The sequence below is a fragment of the Artemia sp. Qi Xiang Cuo genome, chromosome 11 (assembly GCF_049724085.1).
Source record: "Artemia sp. Qi Xiang Cuo chromosome 11, ASM4972408v1, whole genome shotgun sequence".
Taxonomy (NCBI): Eukaryota; Metazoa; Arthropoda; class Branchiopoda; order Anostraca; family Artemiidae; genus Artemia; species Artemia sp. Qi Xiang Cuo.
In genome coordinates, this window is record NC_142804.1 from 43,975,111 (window position 1) to 43,998,615 (window position 23,505).

The 23,505-nt window shown below is 36.0% G+C and overlaps 1 protein-coding gene across 1 annotated transcript in view; it reads left to right on the forward strand.

The window, feature by feature from the left end:
- The window catches only part of LOC148947012 (uncharacterized), a 154,532-nt gene that overhangs the window by 15,584 nt on the left and 115,443 nt on the right, over positions 1–23,505 (forward strand). The window contains exon 3 of the mRNA XM_089096816.1: positions 3,219–3,386. Within this exon, the coding sequence (XP_088952942.1) occupies positions 3,219–3,386 (168 nt within the window). The remainder of the gene's footprint in view (positions 1–3,218; positions 3,387–23,505) is intronic.

The window sequence follows — 23,505 nt, forward strand, 5'->3', positions numbered from 1 at the left end:
GACACTTAAATATTTATTCTTATTAATTTAAAAGCTTATTCCACAAAAGAATTCTTTCAAAGAAAAGTAAAGAGTTACGTTAAACCAGAGATGAGCAGAAATAAAGTCAAATAATTTGTCAAATGTAAAACTACCATAGATGACTATCAATACAGAAACAAAACCCAAAATAAACAGAAATTACAATAAGTAACAAAGTCAAACTCAAAACAAGAAGAAACTACCATAAAAAGCAGTAGTGCTAGTACCCTCTGTGCCTAATACTACCGGTAGTAGTATTAGTAATGTACATACAGTGCTTTTTGTTTGTTCAGTAGGCCCTGAAAGTTTCAAGTTAATGCTCTAATCCGTTCCTTGAATATTGGTGAGATATGATTTTGACAGCCTGTATACACTTATTGCGTTTTGATTTGCCTCTCTTGACATTTTCGGAAAATTTCACCTTAAAACTCTTAGCATTAGTACTAGTAGTAGCAGTAACAGTAGTAGTATTGGCAGTAGCAGTATATATAGTAGTATTAGAATGCATATAATACCTTTGGTTGGTTCCGCATCCCGCCCAACAGGGACTGAATGTTTCAGCTTAATGCTCTTAGCTGTTTCTGGGCTAATGCTGTTACGCCCTTTTTATAATCTGCATTCACACAGTTTTTTTTAATTTAGATCAACATTCCTTGACAATTTTACCGTAATACCCATTGCTTCAATAGTACTAGTAGTAGTCGTCGTATTAGTAGTTGCAGCAGTAGCAGTCGTAGTAGTATTAGCACTTGTAGTAGTATTACTTGTAGTAGAAGTAGAAATACCAGTTGTCGTAGCAGTAGTAATGGTAGTATGCACATTGGTTACTTTAATATCCCCCTTAAGAAGCCCAGAAATTTTCGACTGGATACCCTAAGCCGTTCCAGGGATATTGCTGATACAATCTGTCGACAACCCGCATGGTCATGATGTGTTTTGATTCAATTCAACACCCCACTGAACATTCCCTGAAAGTTTTTTCCAAATGTCTTTAGCAACAGTTGCAGTAGTAGTAAAATCAGCTGTATTTGTAGTACTACTACTTTCAGCAGTATGCACACAATGCCTTTTGGTTAGTTCAAAATCCTCCTCAACATGCCCTGAAAGTTTTAACTTAATACTTTAAAATATTCCTTAGAAATTGCTGATGCGCCATTTTGACAACCCAGCATGCACATAATGCGTTTTGATTTGCTCAACATGTCTCTAAGCATTCCCCTAAATTTTGACTTTAAGACCTTTACCCCCAGTAGTAAGAATAGTCGTAGCAGTTGTAACAATAGTAGCAATAGCTGGTGTATGAATGTAGTGCCTTTTTGTTAGTTCAACATCGCTTATAAAGTTTAAACTTAATGTTCTAAGACGTTCCTAAGATATTGTTGATACGCCCTCTTAACAACCTGCATGAAAATAGTCTGTTCTTATTTAGATCAACATCACCATGAGTATTCCCTGGAAGTTTCACTTTAATACCCTTTGCCTCAGTAGTAGTACTAGTAGTTTTAGTAGTAGTAGTTGTAGTAGTAGTGGTAGGAGCAGTAATAGTAGCAACAGTATTATTATTAATATTAGAAGTGGTAGAATGCACATACTGTCTTTCAGTAGTTCAACTTCCAACTCAACATGCCCTGAAAGTTTAAAATTGATATTCTGAGTCCTTTGGTTAGTTCAATTTTCCCTTCAACATGTCCATAAGTGTTAACTCAATACTCTAAGCTGTTCCTGGGCTATTAATCATACTTCCTTTTGACAGCCAATACACAGACAGCGTGTTTTCATTTAGTTCAACACTTCCTCAAAATTTCCAGAAACTTTTTAGCTTAATACACTTACCCTCAGTAAAAGTAGTAGATTAGCAGTAGAAGTAGTAGCAGTGTCATTCTAATAGTGTCTTCCGGTTTGTTTAACATACGGGTTCATATGGGCCCGCTCATTTATACAGGTTCACCCTCTTATATTATACAAAAATATACTATTATATGTCTATAGTTCTTGAAAAATTCTAGAGAAGAGAAGTTGGTCAGATAAAAAGAAGTACGTAAAACGAGAAATCTGGTACTCGCAATTCCTTACTTATAAATATCCATCATCACTCTGATTAGGGTTTTACAGTCTTTCAGCAGGCTGGTAAATTTGCTATAATTCCCTTTTACGCAACGCAAATAATAAACTCTACAGGTTGATGGTATAATCTGTACTTGATTATAATCTGTTATATTATAACCTGTTGTTTATTATAATCTGAGTTTTATTATAATTCTGTAATTAATGATAATCTTTACAATTCATGGTATAGTATTGTACTTTGCCCTCAATATATTGAGCAATTTAAGACCCTATGGGTCGTAAATCTCTTGGATTGCTAGATTGAAACATTCCCATACGTTTTGTTTGTTATTAAATAAAAAAAAACAAGTTTTCTACCTGAAAGGAAGGATTGACATTAAAACGAACTTTCCCACAACTCTATTTTTTTAAACAATAAAAAACTTTAACGTAATGAGCGAGGCGTTGAGGAGGGGACAGCCCCTTTCATATACGGAATAATTTCTGTTCGTTTTAAGTTTTAACGTCGCTCCCTATTGATACCAGAAGTGTCATGTTCGTACAAAATATTTTATAATCCTTGTTGTAATAGGTGCAAATTTGGTCTGATGTCTAAAAAAACTACAGTTAGATGATTTAAAAGTACCCGCTTTTAAAATTCTGCCTTGTCAATTGTTTGAAATTCAGACATTTTGTATATTTCTTCTTTAATATTTTTATTTTTGTTTGGTACAACCTCATTTTGGATATTTGTGCTACAGTTTAAGAAAAAAGAAGACATCATTTTGAGGACTATTAGGAAAGTCGTCTTAGTAGACTATTAGGAAAGTCATTTGAACTTAATTTTTTATTGAAATGTATTGACATTACTTGGATACGAGTTTGACCTAATTATTGTACTAAACAATAATAGGTACTCAGGTGTTTTGTACCAGTGTAGCCTCAAGAACATAGATTCCCAATAGCTGAATTTGGCGAGAATAGGTGGTAATGGTATAAAGTTCGTTTTTTTACAGTGTAAAATAATGTAAGGTTATCCAATGGGATGTCTGCAATTTTCTGGATAATGAAAGGGGAAAATGAATACTGCATGATGTATGTCTTCGTTTTTGGTTAAAGAAGAATGTTTTTAATTATCTAAATTTTTTTAGATGATGCCCCTGTCTAAAGACATAGATAACCTTCGTACGTTTCTTCTGATCTGCGTGGAGAATACGTGTCGTTCAACTGCTCCCCTTAGTGGAAAGTCAACTCTGAAAGTTCGTCAGCTTTTATATGCTCTGGGTGCTATTTATTCACCCTTGACTTCTCTTTGTCAGGTATGCTTCTGCATTTAAGTTTTCTTGTGACAAGCTAGAAGGATAGAATACAAAAGGAGACATAGTAATAAATAATGATTAATCAAAATTAAATACTTTTAGTTGTTATTTCAAATTAAACTGCTTTTCGAAATCCAAATTCAGAATTTTTATTTAGGGTTAGACGCATTGTGGAAATGGTGGTCTGTAAAAACGTTACTGGTGAGTTGTTTTACATGCAGTAGAAAAGTAAGGCTTTCCATCCAGCTTTTAAGATGATTTAAATCATTCCCCTACTACTTATCATTACTTTTATGTGTTTGTTATCGAAATATTCTATGAAAAGAATCATTAAACATTCCTTCATTATCAGTGTGAATGCTGCACCGTGTTTACGTCATAGTTTTTGAAAGCCATAGAGATTACTCTGTAAGAGGGTTTCAATTGCCATAACTAGGTCTGGATTCAAGTAGCTGAGACTGCGAATGACTTTTTTTTTACTTGACAATTTTTTTTATTATTTTAAATAATTTGGTGACATTTAATTATGTTAAAACAATGTTTATTAACAGGATCACAGGATGGCGGAAAGCGATTTTGCAAACCAAAACTTGTCAGAAGCGCTAATATTGTATTATTGTATTATTATTGTATTATCAGAGAAAACGCTATAGCGTTGCCAATAGTAAAGGTCATACGGCTCCAATTTCTTATTATTATTATTATTATTATTATTATTATTATAATTAAAATTTTCCCCCAGAGGCACTTCATATGGGAGGGGTCGTAGTAGAAACTTCAAAGGGGGTGCATTGGAATGGAAATCGAGAGTTCTAGTGCCCTTTTTAAGGGTCAAAAGGGATTGAAGGGCAACTAGCCCCCCCACGCCCATCATTCCCCCAAACACATCCAATCAAATTTTTGAGATAGTAATTTTGTTCAGCGTCGTTGATTTCCACATATAAAATATGTTTTTGAGGAGGACACTCCCCCACAACCCTCAGGGTAAGGGTTTTAAGTTATGCCCTGGGGGCATATAAGGCTTTTATAGAGGGCGTTGAAATTGTCATTAAGATCTTGAAGCCTATTGCATGGAATCTAATAAAAAACGTCTTATAGAAAAAAATCTTGAAGAAACAAAAAAATGTCACGAAGAAAAGAAAACGTCCCGAAGAAAAAATCTTGAAAAATGTCTTGAAGAAAAAAAATATCCCAAAGAAAAAAAATAGCTCCTAAAGTATTACCTAACATTCACTTGTGTACAATACGCCATTCTCATTTACATCTGGGAGTTCCCCACTTGAAAAGTGGCCCTTAGGCTCTATCAAAACAAGTCACTCCAAATTAAGTAATCCTCAATAAATTTGCACAGGTAAACAATTACGTAACAACCAAAGAATTCTCTAAGAATAGACGTCCAGTATTATGTAACACCCAGGTGTACAAAAACAATAATACCGGCATCTTGTTCTATAGGAATCGCCATTAAACTTCTTCGTGATCTTAAACTGGTATAGAAGAAAATATTAGCCACTATGGGCCTGTTTAAATTCTATATGGCGTCACTACTAATAAGCTGTTTTTCCCTAATCAATTTGAAAATGACAGCCATAAGTCCTTGGGCCAAGAGGACTAATGCACAAAAATATTTACAGGATTTGTCCATGTAAAATTAGTCCCTCCTCTAGCAAAGGAGGATAAAAAAGAGTTGAATTTTTCTGGTTAGCCTGAAGCTTATATGAAACTTTGGGCTAAGGGGACCCCAATGCAGAAAGACAATAAAACAAAAACGGCTTCCCCTAGAAATGCAGCCCAAAAAAGGGACAGAAAAGGGCCTAAAAACTTTTTTCTCACTCACTTGAAACAGAAGAAGCTGTCTTAGAAACCTAAGAGGGGCTCATTCAATCGGAAATTCTTACGTCCAATTATGAAGCTCAAAACGAATTTTCTCAAATTCGTAGCCTATCTAGATAATTTTTTCAGGCTAGAAGATATGGGGAAAATTTTCCTGAGATTAATTATCGGTGGCAATTTCCCGGTGGAGGGGCCCGTCAGGGGGAATTTCCAGGAAAATTTAAATAAGGAAGGGTGTATTTCCTACACGGGGGAAGAATTTTTCGTGGAGATGGATTTTTCCACAAGGGGAGGGGGAACCTCTTCCATATGATGTTGCTCTTAGGGAAAAAAAGTGATAAGAAAAATAGGAAGGAAATTTCTATCAGTGTTGATGGAGGCACCTAAAGAAGGGCATGAAGTCATTACAATACTGATGTATAAAAATATGACGTTAGTCATATAATTTTTTTGTCACATATTAGAGCTCTAAACGATTTTTTTCAAATTCTTGACCTATCTAGATAATTTTTTTAGGCCATAAGATGTGGGGAAAATTTTTCTGAGATTAATTATCGATGGCAATTTTCCGGGGGAGGGAGCTGTCAGAGGTATTTCCGGGAAAATTTAAATAATGAAGGGCGTATTTCCTACATGGGGGAAGGATTTTTCGTGGAGATGGAGTTTTCCACAAGGGGAGGGGAAACCTCTTCCATATAATGTTGCTCTTAGGGAGGAAAAGTAATAAGAACAATAGGAAGGAAATTTCTATCAGTGTTGCCGGAGGCACCTAAAGAAGGACATGAAGTCATGACAATACTGATATATATATATATATATATATATATATATATATATATATATATATATATATATATATATATATATATATATATATATATATATATATATATATATATATATATATATATATATATATATATATATATATATATATATATATATATATATATATATATATATATATATATATATATATATATATATATATATATATATATATATATATATATATTTATTTATAAATGTGGCGTTAGTCATGTGAATTTTTTTTTCCAATATTAGAGCTCTAAACGATTTTTTTCAAATTCCTGACCTATCTAGATAATTTTTTAGGCCATAAGATATGGGGAAAATTTTTCTGAAAGGAAATGTCGGTTGCAATTTCCCACGGGAGGGAACCGTTGGGGGGAGGGATTTTCAGTAATTCAGAGAAATTCAAATCAGTAAAAGTAAATTTTCTATATGTGGGAGGAGTTTTTCGTGGAGACGGTGTTTTTCGCAAGGGGAGGAGAAAGCTCTTCCATATGAAGTTGGTCTATGGGAGAAAAGTAATAAGAAAAATAGGAACAAAATTTATATCATTGCCGGGGGAGGTATTTAAGGAAGGGATGGTTGCCAGGTTGGTTTCCGATCACTCTTTAATATCCCCCTCAACATGCTCTGAAGGTTTCAGTTTAATATCCTCGGCTGTTTCTTAGATTTTGCTCATACTGCCTTTTGACATCCCTTCACAATATAGTGTGTTTTGATTTTTTTTTTACATCCCCCTCATCATTTCTTAATAGTTCTACTTCCATACTCTAAGTCTTTTAGGGGCTCATGATAAAAAATGCACCCTTTTCCCAATAACAAACCTTATAAGCTACATATAAGCAATAGGAAACTTCCATAACACACAGTCCTTACTCCAGGGGCTTTGGGGGTTGTTTCATCTCCGGAGGCATAGTTTTTTACCGCTAGAGTTTAGGTTATTTTGAACATGTTGGCTATTTCAAAATTTAAATTGGATGTCTTTGGGGGAACAGCATCTTAAAAGGTATAAAAGGGGGCTGGTTTTTCAACCATTTTTCAAAATCCTCCCCGACATGCCATGAAAGTTTCACCTTGATGCCCTCGGCCATTAGTAAGATTTGTAAGGTACGTCTATTTGATAAACTGGATGCATGTAGTGTCTTTTGAATTGGTTTAACATAGTCCATGATATTTCCCTTAAGTTTTACCCTAATTCCCTTAGCATTTTCGAACACACCAAGAATAAAACATTGCTAATTTTCCCAGTGACAAATCCCGCTCGTGAGCAATGAGTAACTTAATTAAAGCGAACCTTAACCCGAACCCCGAACCGCAGGCTAAGTTTTTTTTTACCTTTGAACCACTTGGATAAAATGGCTACGTCAAAATTTTACCGTTTTTTTTCGGAACAAGTTGGGCGTTGGAAGGTGAATGGTTACTCTCCAATCACTTTTGACTCTTAAAAAGGGGACTAGAACTTTCAATTTCCAGTCAAATAAGCCCACTCTAAATCTTATACAGTGACCTCTTGAAGTGGCTTTGGGGGAGGAGGTGGCTCCAGGGGAGAAAAATAAGAAGTATACATTGAAACCTATGGTTGTGGGGCCTTATTTTGGGGGCTATGGGCGGGGGCTTGACATTCACAGAAGCAGATTCATAAGACTTTTTGACTATTTTTAACAAAATATCTTTTCAAAATTTCTATCACTGTTTGGGGGAGGGCATACAAAAAAGGATGGGGGTTGGTTCCCTCCTATCACTCTCAAATATCCCAATCAAAGTGTTCCTAAAAAGAGCAGAACTTATTCCATGTAAGAAAGGTTGTCCCCTCCTACCTTCCCCCTTCCCTCTTATGGTACTACAAACCCCAGAGGATGCTCATTTGGTCGAAAATTTAGACTTTTAGTGTTTTTTTTTTAAGTCAAAAATAAAAGGAGAAAAACCAAGCCCCATCCTAAAACCTTTCTTGAAACCCGATTCTTGTGAAATCCTGAGGACATCTGACCAAGATTTTGAGGTATCCATTTCGTTCACAATAGTTGAAATGCTATTAAATACAAATCCCAGGAAGACATACCCCCCAGAGCCCAGGGGATAAGGGTCGTAAATTATGCGAACTATAAATTCTAAACGGATATATTATATAGCAGAAAAAGGGGGGAGGCATGTTTTATCTTGTGTGTTCAAAACATTCAGGGGTTTTTCTCCTGGTCGAAAACATCATCAACATTTTTCTGGGCAAAAGGAAGCGGATATGGGCCGTGGAATGAGCTAAATAAGTTGTTTTTCCCTTATCAAGATGAACATGACAGCAGTCAGTCCTTGGGTCAAAAGGACTGATGTATCAAAACTTTTTTAAAGGATTTGTTTATTTAAATTTGGCCCCTCCTCTAGCAAAGGAGGATAAAAAAGGATTGATATTTTCCCACTGGTCTGAAACTTACATGAAACTTTGGGCTAAAGGGAACCCAAGACACAAGGAAAATAAAACAAAATTGATTTCTCTAGAAATTTTGTCGAAAATAGGACCAGAAAAGGGCCCAAAACTATTTTCCCACTCACTTCACATGGAAGGGACGATCTTAGAAATCTGAGAGGGGCCTCATTCAATTGGAAATTGACAGTTTTTGTGTCATCTTTAAAGACCAAAAGCTATTTGGTGGAAATCAGCCCCTCTTTCAGTTCCTTTCGAGCTATCCGGATCTCCTCTATGATTTCGAATCGAAAGCTCCAAAATGTCTAATAAGCTTGCCTTCAAATTCGATATCGGCACCAAAGTGTCAGTGTTAAACCTTTTCTGACCCTTCTATGTTACCTCGTCCCCCAGAAATACAAAAAATTAAAAAAGTATTTCAAATAAAAATGTGAAAATAAGTAGCCCTCTTATAAGATAATCTACACCAAATATTCTGCCTGTATTTTGGAATATTCATAGAGTATTCAAAAATTCCTTCTCTCCTTCATTATTTTTTTTGTCATAACTTCTCTGTGGCTGATAAATTTTGTGAGGAATTTGCCACGGGGGATCCTCCGATGGGAGTTTTTTGCGTAGTGGGGTATTTTCTATGCGAGACTCGCTACGCCTCTTGCTTCTTCTTCTGGATTTTCCGAGGGGGAGTCCACGGAGTGGGGGATTTTCTATGGCAGACTCAAGTAGAGAGGGGTCAGGAGCCCCCACGAGTCACCCCTGCTGCCACCTACAACTTTTTTTTAACGTCATATATTGACACGAGAACCACGTGGTTTATGGTTTTTGTCAGTGAGAATTTGAAAAACAGGAATTTTCTCACATTTCTGTATGTTTTCTTGGATGGTTATGTGTGTTGGTCGATTTATTTTATTTTTTTAATGGATGTTTAATTGTTTTTTTCAGTGAGAATTTGAAAAACAGGAACTTTGTCACATTTATGGATGTCAACAGCAATTCATGTCTGTTTTATGGTTTTCTCAGTGAGAATGAAAAAACAGGAATTTGCCAAATGTTATGACTTTCCCGGAAACAGTTAGATCACGTGTTTCCTTCTCAGCCAATCAGCGAATCGGTTACATCCCCCTTCTCAGCCAATCAGCGAGTCGGTTACATATTAGCGGCGGAGGGAATATAAGGAAGGGATTTTTGCTATAGTTTTATTATTCTCTGAATAGAATTAAAAGGAGTGAGAAGAAGAAGAACTGGTTGACTTTACTCATTTGGATATATATTTGTGTGTGTAACGATGACGAGTGGAATGTTTACCCTATTAGAAGTTGATAGTGGAGTTGATGATAATAGTACAAGAGCACCAAGCATTGCAGTGGATATCACGAAAGGATCGCGGCTTTCTCTGGAATGGGATGCAGTATATGCAAGATATGTGATATCCTTGAGCAAATTTAAAATGGAGGATCAATTATGTTTTGCCGCTAAAGTTGATATAGCACATGTGAATAGACTTCAATGTGCTTTAAGTGCATTGGTGAAACATATTTAAGACAATAAACAGTATCGGTAATTGTACATGCTCTGTATTATTGAGGTTGTTGTTGTTGTAATTATTCAATAAAATTGTTTCGAAATCGAAAATGTTCTCTTTCTTTTCTGGTTAGAGCTAACGAATCAGGGTCAGTCTAGAGTCAGCAGTCAGAGTGAAAGGATTGAAAAATGAATAAATTTTAGAAAGATAGAATTAGATCAAATCTAGTGTTTATGGAAATACATTTGATTTTGGATGATGATTGTCTCGAGTTATCTCTTCAACACAGGATATTCTAATGTCGGGGAACAATTGACAATATAATGAGGAGTGATTCTCCCCCATAGGATTATTGTATGAAGCTTTTAAAATGTTACTCAAATGCTTATAGTAATTTATTGATATATTAATTGTAACAAGGAAGAATCATATTATGGATATACTTTTGAAAACATTGCCAATGGATTCAATGTAGATGGCTCCCTCGCCATTCGAAAGAGGTACCGTCACAGAGCTACTCCTCTCTCCCTAACTTCCATCTTGTTGAACTTATCGAACGAGGAGGATCAGTTTAGTTTTAGTTGTGAATGAGTTGACATTGGACAACGAAAAATTGTCTATATATGTCCATTGTGCATGTACACTCTTGTCAGTTGGACTCAATGTGAGAATTGTACAATTATTGATGACTATAGTGAAAAGTGTAAATTATGTAATCCTTGTAAATTACATAGAGGCTATGCAGTACAAATTAAAGGATGCAATTCATGTCTTGAAGGGGTGTGTGACTCTCATCCTAGAGGGCACCTGTGCTCCAATTATCACTATGATAAATGTGATCAGTGGGAGAATACTTACCCCGCTATGACTGGGAAGAACCCCAAACGTGTTTTTAGTTTATTTCTACGAGATTGGTATCGTCGTGGATTTAAATTATTCTGGGAAGAGGAAACTGGTCTACGATTCAACTGTTGGAATAACAAGACAATCTGGTTTCTACGTCATCGCTGTGACGTCACCACCTACTATGACTATAAACCAAGTGATTTTTATTTGGAAATGACTGAATGTGATTCACCATTTGAAAAAACTGTTTGTGATATTGCTTAAATAGACAAATTGAAACTCTTTAATTTAATAATATGAATTTAAATAGTATCATTGACTAAACAAAAAGATATGACAAGAGTGAAGTTACATTATAATGTAGAAAATGTGACCCTGACTTTGCAGTCAATCAAGATAAATATACAGTGAATCCAAATGATTTACCAGCATTAGTGGTTCACGACAGTTGCCTATACATCGAAGATGAAGAAATCTAAAAGTGAAGATTTAAAGACATTGTTGTATATTATATGCATTTTAACAATAAACAAATTCACAAACAATCTATGTTCAAATATTTATTCCTTTGTAATATCCATATTTATCACTGTTTTAATGTACACTATCTCAGGAGGTTCTATTATTTGAACCTCATCCTCCTCCACTCATATAATATTTGCGAGAGAGGGTGTCTCCTCGGACCCACTCCTCAACAGATCCCCCTCCACTGGCACAATATTTATGAGAGAGGGTATCTCCTCCGCAAATAAATCTTCACGCACTCGAAGTTGCGGGTTATGTATTCGAACTGAAGACCCACTCCACTAGCAGGTTAGGTTAGGTTCGGTTAAGTGGCCGGCCACTTAACCCAACCTAACCTAACCTGCTAACCCATAGTTAGGTTAGGTAACCTAACCTGGGTTAGGTTAAGACCACTTAACCTAACCTATCCTGGGAGGGGGGATACCCCGATTGTGCCGCCTTCGGCCTGTGGCCCCTGGGGTGGAGATCGGCCACTTAACCGAACCTAACCTAACCTAACCGGCTAACCCATAGTTAGGTTAGGTAACCTAACCTGGGTTAGGTTAAGACCACGTAACCTAAGCTAACCTATCCTGGGGGGGGATACCCCGACTGTGCCGCCTTCGGCCTGTGGCCCCGGGGGTGGGGATCGGCCACTTAACCGAAACTATCCTAACCTAACCTGCTATTCCTAGACCTAACCTAACCTAACCTAACCTCACGAATATAGCTCTTAATATGGCTTTTCAGTGGAGGATTTTAAAATCCCCTGGAAAATTTGAGTTTGAGGTGAGGAGGGTGGTGGGGATTTCAAGAGCGATGGTAACCTAACCTAACCTGTTATTCCTAGACCTAGCCTAACCTAACCTAACCTCACAAATATAGCTCTTAGTATGGCTTTTCAGTGTGTTTTCCATCGAAAATATTTAAAATACGATGTAAATATGTACTAGCTACTAAAATTCCGTTTTTTTTTTATAGTTTATATATATATATTGAGCTTGGGTGAGGGGGTGTGGGGGATTTCAAGAGCGATGGTAACCTAACCTATCCTAACCTGTTATTCCTAATATAGCTCTTAATAAGGCTCTTCAGTGTGTTTTCCAACGAAAATATTTATAATACGATGAAAATATGTACTAGCTACTAAAGTTCCGTTTTTTTATAGTTTTGGCAAGCAGGTTTTCCAACGAAAATATTTAAATACGATGAAAATTCATTCCTAGAAATTTTTGAGTTTGGGGGGAAGGGGGGATTTTAAAATCCTCTGGAAAATTTGAGTTGGGGGGGAGAGGGTGGTGGGGATTTCGAGAGCGAGGGTTGAGGCGGGGGGCAGCCCCCCTCCAATAGACTTTTCTGTCTAGTCTTGCATATCAAAGTTAAAAACCATAGTTTTCACGCCCACTCGCGTCATTTAAGTTGTAATAGCTCTGATTTTGGGCCATAATTCAAAATATCTTTTATCAATTTTTCTTCTTTTTTCTTTGTGATTACACAAGAAGTGTGAAATCTCCGAGTTGATCAATCTTTGATAGTTTTACAGAAATTCTCCCTTCCCATTGATGCACTCCTATGTCCAAAACAAAATCGAACGTAACAATTAATTAATCTGCAATGAAGATGTCTCGTTTGACACATTTAGTCTATGCAATGTAAGAAGCATTGTTTTGAAACCATTCTCTGCGAGTGAAAAGTTGCAATTCTAGTGAGTGTTAATTGATATATAGAAAGGTAATTATTGTTCTAAATCAACAGTTTGCACGATTTCGTAAATAAATAACCGTTAGGTAAGTATATTTAAGAGCTTTGAAAGGCTTTGAAAGTCAGTATATGTTGAAATAGAGGACAAGATAGAAAATAATGGAAGGTTCTTCAAATGCAAATCCGACAATGTTTGATGTGAGTCAAATAATATGTCTTTTCAGTGTGTTTTCCAACGAAAATAAGCAAAATATGATGAAAATGCATACCCAAGGTTCTAACAAAAACTTTAAAATTTGATAAATTGTCAAATGTTGTCTAAATGTAATTTTTTCCTGAAATTGAAACCTCTTAGTTTAACTCAGGTATTGAACCTTTGGTAGATATAAGGGTTCGAAAATAAACTATTCCCGTAATACAGAAAATTTAAATTTGAACAATTATTCGCTATTATTTCATCATATCTTTGGTTTAGTCTGGTAGCTCTTTACTTTTACGCAAAAAGCGTCCTCTTGTGGGAAAAAGTTTTTTATCACTCTAATAAGTTTATTGCTAAACATAAGTTTACGTTTGAACAATTATTCGTTATTATTTCATCATATCAAGTACTTTTAAATCCCTGCAATGACCAGACCAAAGTAATATGGAATGCGTGTTACTCTTTACTAGGTATATATTGGCGTTTCAAATCGTAACTTAGAAGTTTCAATTGCTTTATAATGTTTCCCGAAGGAAATATCTTGGTACTCCCGTACAATCCAGAACACACTCGAAAGGTTTGCTTAATGTAAGATCTCTCAAAACCGGTTTCATATCGACAAAGACAAATGACGGATGACAGAATGCATTGGACTTGCATAATTTAGGATATATGTTTGCACATTGGGGAGTGGGGTAAGGTTGCGGTAGGTTAGGTTACTTTACCCACACCCCCTAATATACAAATATATAGCCCAAATTATACTATTATATAAACTAAAGCATTACATTTTCATCATATTTTGGTATTTTTCATTAGGATTAACGTTACTTCAGTACTTGAGCAGGGTGTGGATTGTATGGGGGTACCAATATATTTATACCTTAGACGGCTTAGCTTAAAAAACTTAAAAAAAGAATATAGAAGAAAGTTGACGAATTCTCCGAAATGAGGCAAAAATTATTTTGTATTCGATATTCCCTTCTGAAAAGTTCTCCTGAATGTTTCTCTCTTCTAAATGAAATTATGGCTAAGCTGATTAGGCAGTAGCAAAAAGGTACGTCATCCCTACAACGTCCCGATATTTTTTTACGTGACATTTGCTCTTTTTGCGTAGTCTTCCAATTTGGCCCTCTTTAAATAAATTCATGTCAATGTGCCTTACGCCAATACCAGGGGCTTAAAGTTGTGTACACCAACAGATAGTGTGCAATCCCTCGCTGTTTTCCTGATATGCCTTGAGTTTTTGAGATAATGAGAGTAAATGGGCGATTTAGCGCGTAGATCTCTTATGTAAGTCTTTTCTTGTATTGCTCAACGCCTTGCTTTTTCACAACAAGTACAAGTAGGCTAGTGTATATTTTGCATTCAAAGCAAACACAGTAAATGTAAATGGGGCATTTCTTCCTTCGCATCATGTGTATCTTCCAAAAACAGGTAAAAAGAAAAGAAAGGAAGCAAAATGTACTAAGCAAATATGATGCCATGTTTTGAACCTCCTATCAGACTATAGGCTATCCCTAATTGAGGTAGGAAAAAACTAAGAACTGCGTCTCTTGACAAAAAGACACTGTTTTTTGGTTATAATGAACATAATTTTTGCGTTAAAAAGGTTATGTTTGTTGTTGCTATTTTTCTTCCTTTTTTTCAACAATTTATTGCTTGGCGCTACAGTAGGGAGTAAAGCTAGCCTCAAATAAATAAATAATAGTTGTTTAATCGTCTAAAAGGTTGTGACATTTTGGAATATTTAATTGCCATCTTTAGAAAAGTTTCTTGTTATCACAAAAATGTTGATAAACAACAACAACAAAAATGCTAATTGATTTTGCATCCCAACGGCTCATGTGTCAATGACGATTAATCGGGTGTTATTCTTTTTTTTTTTTGGTTGATTTAGTTACTTTTTTCAATAATCTATTGATTTATGTTCTGATTTAGTTATATTTTGCTTAGGAATTATGAAAAACGACTAGAAATAGTGATAAATAACTAGGGGTAGCAACTCTGGTTAGTAGATTTAGTGTCTGTAGTTTATGCTTATTACTTTTTATCGAAACCTTTTACCTGGAGGCCTGATTTGGTGGTTCTCAAGGGGACTCTTCTAAAATCTAAAAATTAATTGTTCGAGCAAAGACGCCATTTAGTGAATACCATGGTTCCACGGTAATTCTGTGAAATGTTCACGTTTCTAGCTCGATTAGTTAAGCGTATTTTACAGCGTATACATTAACAAACACATGGACACACTTGATTTTACATTTATAAATTAGCAAAAGAGCCAAACATACCCGGCTTTTTGTCTCTTCCCTCCTCGATTCACTTGCTATGGTTGGAAGCTGAGGTGGTACTTATGTAGAAAGCGGTAAGTGTATTGTGAAAACAGATACGCATTACCCGGCACTTATATGAGACGCTGTATGGAGATAGGCATTACAAAAGGTTTCTTACTCCGGGAACTGTATACCTTTTAAACTTTGGTTTTTTGGGGTTTAAGGGGACTAAAAGGTACCTAGGTTGGGTTAGGTTAGGTTACGTATTTAATATATGTTATGCTATACCCCCATCCCCTAATGTGCATAAATATAGCCCAAATTTGTTTCTGAAATATTATATTTTTATCCCATTTTGTTTTAATTCATTGGCATTAACGAAACTTCACTTTTCGCGTACATACCGCTTTCTACATAAGTACCGCTGAGGCTTTTGACCCTTGCATGACGTAATCATGATGCCATTCTCAGGGTTGATCCCTCAGGATTCATTTTTGAATTAAAATCATGTTGCCATCAAGCCATGGCTAATTCAAGAATAAGCCAAGACAGATTTAAGCTATTATTCAACTTTATTTCTGCTCTCTTTGATTTAATGTCGTAGCTCTTTACTTTTCATTGAAAAACCTAGTTCATGGAAAGGTTTTTTTTCCTGGTTTTATCACATACATTAAATCTCATACAGGCTTCTATCAATGACATTAAATCTCGCTCCGTATGTAAAAAAAAATAAAAAAAAAACCACATCTGGCTAATTGATGAATTTTAGACATACAAAATTATATATAAAATGAAAAATAATAAGTAACCCTGTTTATTACATTTATTGAACACCCCTCAGTATATTCATGAAGACTATACCTTTCCACAGAGCTTTTGACCATAGTGTTCTTGACCTTTTTAGGATGTATGGACCGAGTGGGAGCTCACAGAAAGTGAGGAGGAGAATCTTCTAGCTACATGTGCAGAGAACGAGAGCATCGAGATTACACCCGAGGAGGAGGAAGAACTTCTCTGTACATGTAGAGCGGTGGATCTCTTGAGGAGTGGGTCTTCAGTTCGAATACATAAAAACATACATAAATGTGACAAAATTCCTGTTTTTCAAATTCTCATTGACAAAAAACCATAAACCACGTGGTTCTCGTGCAATCTGGCTAATTGATGAATTTTAGACATACAAAATTATAGATAAAATGAAAAATAATAAGTAACCCTGTTTATTATATTTATAGAACACCCCTCAGTATATTCATGAAGACTATATCTTTCCACAGAGTTTTTGACCATAGTGTTCTCGACCTTTTTAGGATGTATGGACCGAGTGGGAGCTCAAAGAAAGTGAGGAGGAGAATCTTCTAGCTACATGTGCAGAGAACGAGAACATCGAGATTACACCCGAGGAGGAGGAAGAACTTCTCTGTACATGTAGAGCGGTGGATCTCTTGAGGAGTGGGTCTTCAGTTCGAATACATAACCCGCAACTTCGAGTGCGTGAAGATTTATTTGCGGAGGAGATACCCTCTCTCATAAATATTGTGCCAGTGGAGGGGGATCTGTTGAGGAGTGGGTCCGAGGAGACACCCTCTCTCACAAATATTATATCAGTGGAGGAGGATGAGGTTCAAATAATAGAACCTCCTGAGATAGTGTACATTAAAACAGTGATAAATATGGATATTACAAAGGAATAAATATTTGAACATAGATTGTTTGTGAATTTGTTTATTGTTAAAATGCATATATATACAACAATGTCTTTAAATCTTCACTTTTAGATTTCATCCTCTTCGATGTATAGGCAACTGTCGTGAACCACTAATGCCGATAAATCATTTGGATTCACTGTATATTGATCTTGATTGTCTGCAAAGTCAGGGTCACATTTTCTACAGTATAATGTAACTTCACTCTTGTCATATCTTTTTGTATAGTAATTAATAGTATTTGCATTCATATTATGAAATTAACGAGTTTCAATTTGTCTATTTGAAGCAATATCACATACAGTGTTTTCAAAGGGTGAATCACATTAGGTCACATCACAATAAACATCAATTGTTTTATATTCATTGCTGGTGTTGACGTCACAGCTGTGCCTTACAAACCAAATTTTATGGTTAGCCCAACAGATGAATCGTATACATGATTACTCTTCACAGATTAATTTAAATAAACGACGATACAACTCTCGCAGAAATAAACTAAAAATACGGGTGGGATTCTGCCCAGTCATAGCGGGGTAAGTAATCTCCCACTGATCACATTTATCATAGTGACAATTGGAGCACAGGTGCCCTCTAGGATGTGAGTCACACACCTCCTCAAGACATGAATTACATCCTTTAATTTGTACTGCATAGCCTCTATGTAATTTACAAGGATTACATAATTTACACTTTTCACTATAGTCATCAATAATTGTACAAGTCTCACATTGATTCCAACTGCCAAGAGTGTACATGCACAAGGGACATATATAGAACATTTTTCGGTTTCCGATGTCAACTCACTCACAGATAAATTGAAACTGATCCTCCCCGTTCGATCAATTCAACGAGTTGGAAATGTGTGAGAGAGGAGTAGCTCTGTAACGTTACCTCTTTCGAATGATGGGGGGAGCCATATACATTTAATACATTGGCAATATTTTCAAAAGTATGTCCTCAATCTTATTCTGCTTTTTTCCAAGTAATATATCAATAAATTGACTATAAGTATTTGAATAACATTTTAAAAGCTCCATACAATAGTCCAATGGGGAAAACTCACTCCTTCAGTATATTGTCATTAGTTCACCGACAAGAGAATATCCTGCGTTTAAGAGATAACTCGAGAAAATCATCATCCAAAATCAAATGTTTTTCCATAAACACTAGATTTGATCTAATTCTCTCTTTCTCAAATTTATTCATTTTTCAATCCTTTCACTCCGACTGCTGACTCTAGACTGACCCTGATTCGTTAGCTCTAACCAGAAAAGAAAGAGAACATTTTCGATTTCGAAACAATTTTATTGAATAATTACTACAATAACAACCTCAATAATACAGAGCATGTACAGTTAGCGATACTCTTTATTGTCTTAAATCTGTTTCACCAATGCACTTAAAGCCAAATGAAGTCTATTCACATGTGCTATATCAACTTTTGCAGCGAAACATAATTGATCTTCCATTTTAAATTTACTCAAGGATATCACATATCTCGCGTATACTTCATCCCGTTCCAGACAAAGCCGCGAACCTTTCGTTATTTCCACCGCAATGCTTGGTGCTCTTGTATTATTATCATCAACTCCACTATCAACTTCTAATAGGGTAAACATTCCACTCGTCATCGTTACACACACAAATATATATCCAAATGAGTAAAGTCAAACTGTTCTTCTTCTTCTCACTCCTTTGAATTCTATTCACAGACTAATAAACCTATAGCAAAACTCCCTTCCTTATAGTCCCTCCGCCGGTAATATGTAACCGACGCGCTGATTGGCTGAGAAGGGTGATGTAACCGATTCTCTGATTGGCTGAGAAGGAAACACGTGATCTAACTGTTTCCGGGAAAGTCATAACATTTGGCAAATTCCTGTTTTTTCATTCTCACTGAGAAAACCATAAAACAGACATGAATTGCTGTTGACATCCATAAATGTGAAAAATTTCATTTTTTTCAAATTCTCACTTAAAAAAACCATTAAACATCCATGAAAAACATCAAATAAATCGACCCACACACATAACCATCCATGAAAACATACATAAATGTGACAAAATTCCTGTTTTTCAAATTCTCACTGACAAAAACCATAAACCACGTGGTTCTCGTGCCAATATATGGTGTTAAAAAAAGTTGTAGGTGGCAGCAGGGGTGACTCGTGGGGGCTCCTGACCCCTCTCTACTGACTCACTTTTGCTTCGCCTAACTTGCTTTTATTACACTAGACTATTTTTCTGATATTTACTGGCGACTAGCACTGACTAGTGCTTAATTTTAATGCTGACCATTGTTTTCTTCATTACTACAAAGCAACTTGGAACGTCAATCCTCTTCTGCCACAGAAGAGTCCCATAGCCACCGTGCTGCGGTCACTATTAAGCAACAATATAGTATCATGTTTAACATAATAAAGTGGCTCAATAATAATCTACGTATTTTTTATTAGCCATGATATTGCCTCGAAAAAAAAACTAGAATTTATAAAATGGTTATTTTAAATATTATTGCATTGAAGTTCGCTGCTCCACGCCATTCATTCTCACCCATTATGAATGTATGTTGTTTAAGTTGCTCTCTCGGACTTACCACATTTGATAGTTCAGGTGGTTGGACAAAATTTACCTTTTTTTTCCAATGAATCGTCATTTATAATAATTATAAACCTGCATTTTTTGGGTTGTCCTCTAGTTATGTTTTCTTATAGTTATAAAAATGCTTTGAGAGCTTCTCAAGATAGACTGATACTTCTCCCCAGACAAAATTTGTTATATAATATGAATGACCTCATTGAAATCGATATTAAGATGTGAGTTATAATTAATAGGTCATTACTTATGGCTGTAACATATAAACTCAGAAAGGCTGTTATATTAGTACATGAGGTCATTTCAATACTGTTATATGTGAATATGACGTTAGTCATATGAATTTTTTTCAAAAGATAAAGCTCTAAACGAGTTTTCTCAAATTACTGACCTATCTAGATCGTTTCCTCAGGTCAGAAGATGTTGAAAGTTTTTCTGAGAGGAATTGCCGGTTGCAATTTCACACGGGAGGAAGCTGTTGGGGTGGGGGGATTTCCAGGGAAATTCAAAGCAGGAAGGGTAAACTTTTTACATGGGGCAAGAATTTTTTTGTGGAGATGGAGTTTTCGAAAAAGGAAGAAGAAACCTCTTCATATGAAGTTGATCTATTGACTTGACTTTTTTGACTTATGTCTCCTGCTGGGCGCTGCTCGGCGTAGAGAGTGACGTCTGCCTCCTCCATCCACTTCGGTCCATGGCAAGTGTTTGCACATCGCTCAACCTGATATTTGCCATAGACAGGAACTCGGACAGGCTGTCAGACCTTCGTTTTTTAGGTCGGCCGCGAGGTCGCTTCCAACCGGCTTTGACAGGGTCGAAGTCATGGATCGTTTTCGCAGGTAGTCTGTCAGTCTTTCTGACGTCGTCAGCATGTCCGTTGACGCGCGATGGTCGAGATCTTAAAAGGGGGTCCGGATCCGAGGCTATGTAGTCACTTTGCGTAGCACTTGGTTTTCAGGTGGAGGGTCGCTAGCCCAACCGACCCTAGGCCTGGAATCTGATTAGTGCTAGGTTTAACCTAGGCACTGAGATTCCCGGGGTGAGCTCCACCCGCCACATGAGGTTGCAGCCACCCTGATCGGAGTGTTTAGTTAGGGGATGACCCCATATCCAGAGGCACGTGGTCAGCAGACAAGGTCTGCATCACTCCTTATTTTTAACTGAAAATAAGGAGCAACATTAAAACTTAAAACGAACAGAAATTATTCCGTGTATGAAAGGGGCTGTCCCCTCCTCAACACCTCGCTCTTTACGCTAAAGTTTTTATTGTTTTAAAAAATAGAGTTGTGAGAAAGAGTCCAACTTCAGCGTAAAGAGTGAGGCGTTGAAGAGGGGACAGTCCCTTTCATATACGGAATAATTTCTGTTCGTTTTAAGTTTTAATGTTGCTCCTTACTTTCAGTTAAAAAAAAAACTTTTTGGACGTTTTTGAATTAATGAAGGTGTTGATTTTGGCTCATCGTACATGAATAATTTAAAAAAAATTACATATTCATTTTACTTTTATTGGTTAAATGGCTTTCATGAAAGTTGTTTAATTTTATTTACGAACGTTTTTATTAGTAATAGATATACGTAACTTACGAATTAACTTACGTAACAAACTTCTATATCCATATTTTTTTAATACGTATATTAGGGGGATCGACCCCTATTCAATACCTCGCTCTTTACGCTAAAGTTCGAATTTTGTTCCAATTCTTTAAAATGACCCTTAATCACAAAGCCGTTAATTAGAATAAATAGCTCTTATGAAAGTATTAAAACATCTTTGGCTTAAACAGCGAGGTATTGACTAGGGGGCGAACCCAATCATATACTTAATAATTTCTGTTCGTTTTAAGTTTTGATGTTGCTCCTTACTTTCAGTTGAAAAACTTTTTTTTTAATTTAATTTCTGATGGTTTCTTAAAAAATGCTGGGAAATCCAGAGCCCCCTTCGTAGCAATGTCCCTTCCCCCAAGGAAAGATCCTCCCACATAACCCCCGACTTCCCCCCCCCCCACTATCAGAAAAAAATCCCCTTGAAAACGTCTGTATATTTCCCAATAGCCAATACTATATGTAAACATTGGGTAAAGTTCATAACTTTCAGCCCTCCTCCCGTGGACTTTGGGGGGTTTAAGTCATTTTAAAAGACTTATTTATTATATTTTCGACCATGTTGAACAAAATGGCTATCTCAAAATTTTGATCGGGTGACTTTGGGGAAAAATGAGCGTGGGAGGGAGCCCAGTTGCCCTCCATTGTTTTGGCCACTTAAAAAGGGCACTAGAACTTTTAATTTCAGTTTGAATGAGCTATCTCACGATATGCAAGGACCACTGGGTTGATGCGCTCACCCCTGGGGAAAAAAACAACAAATAAACACGCATCCGTGATCTTTCTTCTGGCAAAAAATACAAAATTCCACATTTTCGCAGATAGGAGCTTGAAACATCTACAGTAGGGTTCTCGGATACGTTGAATTTGATTCTGTGATTTTCATTAAGGTTCTATAGCTTTTAGGGGGTATTTTCCCCTTTTTTAGAAAATCAGCCAAATTTTCTCAGGCAAGTAACTTTTGATGGGTAGGACTAAACTTTATGAAACTTATATACTTGAAATCAGTATTAAAATCTGATTCTTTTGATGTATCTATTGGTATCAAAATCCCATTTTTTAGAGTTTCGGTTACTGTTGAGCCGGGCCGCTCCTTACTTACAGTTCGTTACCACGAACTGTTTGAAAAGTAACAAGAAAAATAGGAAGAAAATTTCCATCATTGTTGGGGGAGGTATTTAAGGAAGGGATAGGGGACAGGTTGTCCTCCAATCACTCTTTAATATCTCCTCAACGTACTCCGAAAGTTTCAATTTATTACCAACAGCCGTTCCTGAGATATTGCTCATACTCCCTTTTGACAACCCCTTTCCCATACGTCATTCCCCTGCTGCCGCATACGCTAACTTAGGGAAAATTCCCGCTACGTGTGTGGGATGGTGTCGGAAGATAAAGATTGTGATGGGGAAGGAATGACAGCACCGAGGAGATATCATAGAGGGGTATTTTGTAGATTTCTCTAGTGCGGAATTATATTCGAGGAGAGAGGGAAGAAACTCAAACTCTCCAAAGAAATTGTGAAATTAACGAAAAACTAAAATTTTCTAAGGAACATGATTCGATAGGAAAAAAAAATCCAAATTACTTTTGTAAGTGACCCCAAAATATACTTTTTAAAGTTCAGTTATCACTTCTCTAGCATTAGTTTTATGTTTATTAATAATTAAAAAAAACTTTTCCACAAAAAAAAAGTTTTTATAAAAAGTAAAGATCATCATTGACTCAAAAGTGAGTACTGAAAACAAAATACATTTCAAATGTTTTCATTTTTACATTTTAACAAATCCAAAACTACGATGACTCTAAGGAATAAATATAAATATATGTATATTGAAATGACAATCCACGCTCATTTGCTGTTGTTTTCTTAGTAAAATACAAATTATGTTCTGGTCTTGAGAAGGTGTGGGGGCTGTTATTCCTACCCATATTTAATTATCCCCGTTTTAAGTTTGACTCAGTTATTTATTGTAATTCCTGTTCATTTTGGGTTTTATTTATTTATTGATGGTGATTTGTGATAGTTTTATGCTTGGTAGATTATTTGACTTTATTTTCCCTCATTTTTGGCTTAATTAAGCTCTCTACTTTTCATTGAAAAACATTTTT